Source organism: Bison bison, unplaced genomic scaffold (assembly GCF_000754665.1).
Source record: "Bison bison bison isolate TAMUID 2011002044 unplaced genomic scaffold, Bison_UMD1.0 scf7180017864491, whole genome shotgun sequence".
Classification (NCBI taxonomy): Eukaryota; Metazoa; Chordata; class Mammalia; order Artiodactyla; family Bovidae; genus Bison; species Bison bison.
Window position 1 is genome coordinate 22,803,514 of NW_011495050.1, and position 9,020 is coordinate 22,812,533.

The 9,020-nt window shown below is 31.3% G+C and overlaps 1 protein-coding gene across 10 annotated transcripts in view; it reads right to left on the reverse strand.

Annotated features, from left to right (window-relative positions):
* VPS13B (vacuolar protein sorting 13 homolog B (yeast)) overlaps positions 1 to 9,020 on the reverse strand; it is an 805,833-nt gene that overhangs the window by 679,899 nt on the left and 116,914 nt on the right. For all 10 annotated transcript variants that reach the window (XM_010863525.1, XM_010863528.1, XM_010863522.1 and 7 more), the window contains exon 16: positions 5,425 to 5,549. In XM_010863525.1, coding sequence (XP_010861827.1) covers positions 5,425 to 5,549 — 125 coding nt within the window. The remainder of the gene's footprint in view (positions 1 to 5,424; positions 5,550 to 9,020) is intronic.

A 9,020-nucleotide genomic window follows, 5' to 3' on the forward strand; every position in this document is an offset into this window, starting at 1 on the left:
ACCCCATAGACGGCAGCCCACCAGGCTCCTCCATCCCTGGGATTCTCCAGGCAAGAACACTGGAGTGGGTTGCCACTGTGTGCTCTTAACTAAGTAATTTGACCTCGCTGGGATTCAGTTTTTTCATCTTTGAAATAAGAAGATTGTAGTAGATGATGCTGGTATTTCTTTTCAGTTAGAAACATTTCATGAAAGAATATTCCAGACACCATAAGAACCAAAGCTGGAAATCAGGCTGTTGCCACTCAAATGGAAATAAGAGAGTTAACATCTCAGCTACATCTTACCAGTTACATCTCACATTCTGTCACAGACAATGTTAATCACAAAAGCAGACAGATTATAATAAATACAGCTTTGGAAACAAAGGAACGAAAAAGATCTATCTAGAGTAACATTAAAAACACGCAACTCTTATGTTTCTGTGACCTCAAACTGGGCAGTTGAGCAAACACTGTTTTTAGCCCTGTGGGATGGGTTACTTACTCTGTTTACTAATAAATGTAACAGGCATTTTTGTTATACTTGAAGGGCCCAGCTTCCATTAAAGCTAAAACCACTTATTCATACGGCAGAGAAATGGCTGCTTCAGTTTCTATTTCAGGGAAGCAAATGATCAGTTATCTGCCCCACCTCTCCTCATCAATACCATGAACCTGCTAGCACCAAATCCTGTATTTTCTATTTAACACTGAACTCAAACACAGATTCCACGGAAGTATCTTCCTCCCACAAACAAACTGCTCAACAACTTCACTAGCCAAAACCATGATACCTTTGGCATTGGACTAAAAACGGATACTTAGAGGAATCCCTAATCTTGTAAAGAAATATGTGCTTTCCCCCATTACTACGAGTATGAAAATGGCTCATGATATAAATCAGCAAGCAATAATTATGAAGAAAGAAGAAACAAGAAAACAGATTTTGATTCAATATAAGAAAGTGCTTTACAGCTGCCCAACAATGACTATGGCTGCCTCAGAAAGGAGCTAACTCCCTGTGCATAAAATGTTCAATCACAGATGACCATAAATCAAAGCTATGTCATAAATATGACTCAGAAATTGACGTAATTCCTAATATTTCACCTAACCCTAATAACTCCAATTCTCTGAGATCAGCAGCACAATAATATCTATTTACCATTAATTGCTACTAGAAAAATTCATATTAGTTATACTATCATAACTAGCCTCTCTACACATGGAAATCTGTATTAACTATAAGGCAAGATAATTAAAAGATAATGTAAACCTTCACTCCTTTCAGGTAGGGCAGGGATCAAGGACTTTGGATTAAATAACCCTCCGTGAGAATCCTTGTCTAGGAACTGTGTGACTTTGGACAAGCTATGTAACCTCTCTGAGCTTTAGTTTTGTAAGAGGGAACATCAACTTCACAGGGTTGTTAGGAAAGCGCTGTTAAACTAATTACCTAACACTCTATAAAAAAGTACAGTATTCTCTTTCAACTCCTACCCATTCTTTAATAACCAGCTTAAAAGGTATCTTCTGCATGACTTTCTAAGCCATTCCAATTTTTCACTGAACTTACAAAATTTATGAGTAAGATCACATTTTTGAACCCACAATTATAGAAGAAAGTGAACTCAAAACTGTATTATGGTTGTAGTTTAATAAGCTGTATCAAAAAGAAATGGGACTAATGAATATTTGATTAACTCTATAACTATTTTTAAGTGTTCATATGGAAAATGTAGACATCCTCACTTGTGTACAAGCCTAAAGTAACTTTCCAAATTCTTCCCCCACTGTATTCATTCACGGATTTAATGGACTAAACCCTTACTGTTCAGACAACATTGTCACCTAGAAGCCTCTACACCCTAACTAGCTTCTCAAGAATTGGATATCTAACTGGTTCAGGCTTTAAAGCCCAACTCCAATGTCACTTCTCTGAAGTTATTCCTGAGGTCTTTGAGAAATTCTCTGATTTCTTTAAACAAGACATTCTGCTTAAGCCTCAATTTTGCAATTTAATAATAACTGTTTTCACATGTGTCTAGTGTCCTACCCTACTAGACTGTAAGTTTTTATGGTGAGGAGATATCTTTCAACTTCATTATATTATACTTTACTATTTCCTCAATCCCAACACTTGGCACACTGACTATCAAAACACAGAAAAATATTTAATGTCATCAAATGTCCCTTAATACACCTGAAACGTCTTAAAGGAAAGGAAAAAATGGCAAAGGAATAAAAAATATAAATTTACACAAACTTCAAGTACTTATTTTTAAATTAAAATTGCAGATCAAGAATGTGTAGATTGTCAATGTTCATGTAATGTAACACTGTATACTGAAAAAAGCAAACAGTCTAAAAGTTACATTACACAGGATAGATGAATCTCACAAATTTAAAGTGACAGAGCCACCAAAAAAGGAATATATGTTGTATGATTCCATTTACATTAAAGCCAAGAATATACGCTATTAGAAATCAGGATAATGGCTAATATTGGAGGAGGATGGAAGAGAGAGGCTTTCGGGATGCTGATATTTTGTTTCTTGAGCTGTTTACCAAGCACTCACTTCAGTTATGAAACACCGTAAAATATGTACTTTTCTATAGGATATTAATATTTCAGTCAAAACATTTAAAAGAGTTGAAATGTATATCATTTCTCTATTTTGAGAAAAATGGCAATGCTAAGAATACCTCTAAAAGCCTAAAATCATCATCACTGTAGAAACTTTAAAATTAACTATAACAGTAGACCAATGCTTAATTCTGCTAGCAATAACGATGCTCATACTTTACTGCCCTTTAACCAATCGCTTACTGCTCTTTTTTAAATAACTCATAACTGAAAAAAGAGTCAAGTGAAAATTTAAATTAACTGCTCAAAATTTATCCCATTAAATATTACTGGTCACTGTTTTTGTCACTATATCCTACCCATTTCAGTCCTGTTCCAAGAAACTAAAAGAACTAAAGTTTACCTGATACAAAATAATAAAAAGGCTTTTCTGAAAAGTTTATTTTTATATGTGTGAAAACTACATAATATAGAATGAAAAATACAATATAACCAAAATATTTTGGAAAAAAAAAAATCTAACAAACTAAAGTTTTGTAATAGCTTGCTCACTGAGATTAAAATATTTTACCATGAATATTTAAATGGAAGATAACTTTTCAATGTTATTTAATTCACATATTTTTAAAATTACCAAACCTGATTAATATTATTAGTTTCAAGATTCATACAAAATTAACATCCCAATTTAGAAATATTTTTAAAAGTATAAACTATTTTGCTGACTTAAAATCTAGATTTACATTACTAACATACCAAGTAAAAATTTTTCAGTGCACTATAAAATGCCTTTGTTTCAAAAGCTATGGCCTGTAGTGAATATGCTCTTCTCATTATTGCATGAAATACAAATAGAGCATGATAAATATGCTTTAAGAAATTCTGGAATGTGAATTTTAAAAAACCAAATAGCTTGTATTATCTGAGGAAGGGAGAGACTGTGAATGGGGACAGACTTGACATAATCCTCACTCCCTGCAACCATTAAACAAAATTCTCAGTTCTCCTATGATTTCTATTCCATAGAAGTATTATATGATATATTTTATCTGGTGCTTTAAATGCTTCATTTATCTAAGATATATTTCAACTTACTGACTTTTGTATTGATTACTTTCCATTTAGAGCTGCTAAAAAATATAGTTTATTTTGTATTTGCTAAGGAAAACAACTTAAAGAAACTATTTCAAAACAACATACTTTTGGAAAGCATAGCAAAAAATACCACTGAAATAATGGAGAAGTGGTCTTAACTGCACAAAAGCAAATCACATCCAAATAAATATTAGCATTCTGTGATCTCATGCTTTTAGTATTTAATTGGAATATTTTCATTCAGATGTCAGCAGATATATTTTAAACCAAATTTGGCAATATTCAGAGTAAAATCCTTAAAATCAATACACATCCTTAAAATAAGCCTTACCTATTAAAATATTCATCTTTTTTCATATAGTCTATAACTCACTTTGGAAATTTTGGCTGCTTTATTTTCAAAAACAAGTATTTTCTACAGTAAACACGGCACTGTATCTAATAAAATTTTAGTGTCATGAATAATAAATCAGCAGGTACAAGAATCTATTAAAGTTAATATCAACTTATCAACTGGGACATATCCCATGGTATTTTGTAATAGATCAGAATATATAATTCTTGGCTCAAATGAAACATATGAACACCAATACAAAGTTGAAAAGTGCAATCTCTCACAATATAATAAGTGCCATATGAGGCATATGGATGAGGAATAATATGCCATATGAGGTCTAAGGACAAAATTAAACTTATCAAGAAAAATTAAGAATAAAATCATTTAACTGATATAATTTATAGAACAACTGGCTCCAAAACTCAGTTAACTTTAAGTTCTATATCTTTTCAATTTTCTGAATCAATAGGCAAATTCCTTTGAAAATGTTATAATTTACTTTACAAATTTCATTTTAACAGTTATGTTTTATTCAAGGAAATATATCTTTAACAAATCAAGTACTTTAAATAAAGAAGTCAAATCTATTTTTGAAAGGCATGTTGCTTTTCATAAATAACTAATGAAAATAAAATCTTACAATAATAAGCTTTCTAATTAGGATAAAAAAGCAAAGATGTATTTCAAATTATTGAAATAATTCATATTTTAAAATATAGACATATTTCACTAGAATATAATTTCATATATTTTCATCTTATTTCATACAGTTAATCATTTCTTTAACATTAAAAGCACTGCTTTCAACTGAAGGAAAAAAGGTATGATTAGTAACTACTGACTCTCTTTCTGTAAATCTCTTTTAGTTCAGGAAGAATGACCTCCAAATAAAGGAATCTAGTACTAAATGAAAGCAAGGGCTAAAATCAGTTTCTACCCAAATGCAGTGACTGTACACAGACACATCAAAAATACTAGATTTATGTCATAAGAATAAATGACATAACCACTTTTCTCAGTGGTGAGGAATATACATGAAATTGGTATTTAGTTTAAATACCTTGGTCTTGTTATTAATTTGCAACTTTAAAAAAAAATTTTGTATTCTCATTAAAAAAAAACCTTGCCCTTGCAGTTCCTATACAATGTGAAACAGCAACATTTTACTATAGCTGCAACATGGATTGATAGTTATTACTCCAACAACAGTTATCTCTACCACAAGTACTATAAACTAATTGATTTCAGACATTTAAAAGAGATTTCTAACATCACATTTTAAAAAAAATGAAGTATTACCTTCACATATTTTTCTAAAGTTTTGTATAAAACTAATACATTGACATAAGACAGATATGATTGTTTTTATCCCCTTCTAAAATAAGTGAAAATTATCATAAACCACACTTTAACATAATACTTACCAGCATGTGGGTAGTTTCAGAAGTTTACCATAAAGAGCAGTGCTGAAAGAGGGAACAATTGGTACAGGTAAGCAGTAAGATCCCCTACAATCCAAAGACGTCAGTCCTGCCTGGAAACCAAATATCTGCAACAAAAAGAAAAGACCCAAATGTTCACAGAGACAAAGTTTTAATAAGCACAGGATGAAATACGTCAGTTTCAATTTGCTCTACAACAGCTGCACACTAAATATGTTCCAATGTCTTTTTGCACTTCCCAAACATCAACATTTTCTTTTATTCACTTTGACATTAACTAACTCAGAATTAAGAAATTTAAATATATAGTATTTCTTTCATATCCCTGAGAGATTACTGTTCTTTTGATCAATTTTAAGTTTCATATTTTATCTCTATACATAATTCTCACTTAGCATTTTACTGTCTGCTAAAATGTACATATTCTGTTAAGACAACTGATTACATTGTGCACATCACAGATACTAACAGTAATAAATTAGTTATATCATTTTATGCCTCAAAGAACATTAACTACAAGGAAAACAATCTTAAAAGTATTTTTGCCTTCAACTTACAGTACACACACACAAAAAGGATATCCAAATATATCCTAAAAAATGTTACTTCTTTTCGCTTTCTTTTGTGAAAATGATAGGGATGAGGTTTTTCACCTCAGGAAATTTGGTAAATGGCATGAATTACTTATTATATGTTTATACTTAAAACAAGTAGATCACACTCAAAAAAATATAAGCATTCCCTGAAATTCCTGAACACTACATTGCCTTAATAGGAAGAATCCATGTAATATCACATTTTACATGAAACACTGCAGAGAACTGAATATGATATTTCTTCTTCCACTATTTTCAGTAAAGTAAATCTTTCAAACTGGAAACACACAGAGATACAAAACGAAGTTACTGTTTTGAACAACATGCAAAAGCAGTTTAATCCCAAATTTTATCTTTCATTATTATTTTTTATTCCTTCAGTTTATAAAGCACTAACTTTCTTACCTCTAGGATTAATATTAGCTCCTAAAATCTACACTGAAACATATTTAAAATACCTCAATAACCAATTTTCAATAAAAATACTTTCATTTAATGAATATAAACTAATAATCAATTTCTTAGAAAGCAGTATTAAACTACTTTCAAACAGTCTCAAAAAGCTATTGTGCTATCATTCATCAAGTTGACAATGTCAAATCTTTTCCTGTAAAGTCAGTTAGCAATAAAGTAATTTTTTGGAAAACAGGCATTAGAATGTTGCATTTTCAAACTGAATTTCAAAAGACCTACTTAATTGCTATCAAGAAAAATGAAAGTGATATACCTATTGATCCTATAAATCCCACTATTAACCAAGATATAAGAAAGTATTAAGAAGACAAAAGCGTGTTTCTAATATTTAACTGATCAACTTTAACAATTAAGTCATCCCACACTTACATTCTTTGAAGACTTGCTCTAAGAAACACTATATGCAAAGAACTTCTGGGAACTGTACAGTTTCAGAATTTCACATTTCCTCTGAAAGACCCAGTATTTAAAGGTTTCTGAAATTTATAATTATCAATACCACTTGATACAAAGTATGATTATTAAAACAATGCCCAACTTCCAAATATTTCTAAAGTACAAATCAGGGTAAAACTTTCTCAAACTAGATCATCTGTGTTCAACTAAGAACTCTCTCAAGCTCCTTTCTAATAGTCTATAAATGTCCCAACAGTATAATCACAGATGCTATCATTAATGTATTCAGATGGAAACTGGGTGTTGAGGAGATCCCCTGCTGGTTGTTCTCAGAACTGCAAAGGACTCTGGAGAAAGTCCTGAATATTATTCAGTAATTTTTTTAAGCTTTTACTAAATTTACGTACTACCCAGAGAGAACTCCAGGTAACATTAAAGTATAAACTATAGTGAAAAAGGGCCCATCTACCACATCAAAAATAATTATTTCAAAATAACCAATTTTCAACTCTTTTAAATCATAGCAATAAGACGCAAAGATTTGCAATACCTATATAACCAAATGACCTGTCAACAACATTTGGTCAAGATTACAGATACTTTATCCAGAAAAAGGGAAATCAGCACTGTATGAACTGAGGTTGTTTTCATCAGGACTGTTCATAAACTTAGAAATTCAATACAAGTACTTAACACTGCAAACCAATAATCTGAGGCAAAAACAATGTATGAAGCAATTAAGTGCAACTACTAATAGAAGTCTCAGCTGAAGGAAAGACCAACTTGAGAAAGATGACTTACATATCACGTTAAATGAAAATTTAAACATGTACTGCCATGTCTTAAAAAATTCTATTAGAGAACAATTGAACTAAATCACCACTTCTTAAATAGGGGAAAATGAAGTCTAAAAAGCACAAAGGGCTTCTTCAGAATTACCTATTGCTGGAACAGCAATATGATGGTTCATTTGATTTAGCTCATCTATTAGCTCACAATTCCACTCTGCCTTACTTCCTCACCCTACCCCTTCCTTCCCCTATCCAAAAATATACGGTTGAGTCTCCACTTACTCTTAAAGGAAAAAAACAATCTTACCAATACCTCTCCCCTCCAACCATTAGTGAAATTCCATTTCTCATTTGGCATCAACAAAAATCTTTAAAGAGTAGGCTGTAAAGTGCTACATTTTTTTCACTGCCTACTCATTCCTTAAGCCCTCTAAATCTAGTTTCTAGTCACGTATTCATTGAAACAAAAATAAACTTTGGACTGAAACTGATACCTTATGCAGAAAAACTAAGTATTTTCTCCCAATTTTTTTCCAACAAAATTTAAGTGAGGAAACAATAAATAATAAGAAATTTTTTCATCACCCAGATTTTTTAAATGAATATTGTCATGCTGTCACCTATAGCATTAATGAAATAAAAGCCTTCAGAATACATAAGGATGCTCGTAACTCAACAATAAAAAGACAAAAGAACTTCATTTTAAAATGGGCAAGATTTTAATATTTTCCAAAGAATATATACAAATGTCCAAGAACCACATGAAAAAAAAAACTGCTCAACATCATTAGTCACTAGGGAAATTTATCAAAACCACAGGAAGACACCAGTTCACAATCATTAAGATGATTAAAATCAAAAAGACAGTAACAAGTGTCAGTGAGGATGTAGGGAAGAACATTGAACCACTACTACTGGGACAGTAAAACAAAGCAAGAATCCCTTTGAAAAAAGTTTGGCAGTTCCTAAAAATGTTAAAGAACAGACAGCTCCACACCAAGGTATACACCCAAGGGTAATGAAACTTGTGTTTACACAAAAACTATACAGAAATGTTCATAGCTATCTTATTAGGAACAGCTAAATATTGGAAATAACACAATGTCCACCAATCAGATAAATGCATAAAAAAATATAGCACATATCCACACAATGTATTATTCTCTCATAAAAATGGAATAAAGTACTGATACATGTGACAACATGGATGAACTCTGAAAAACATTATGCTAAGTGAAAAGAAGCCAGTTACAAAAGGCTGTAGGTTGTATGATTCCATTTATATAAAATATCCAGACTAGGCAAATACAGAGAGTAGATC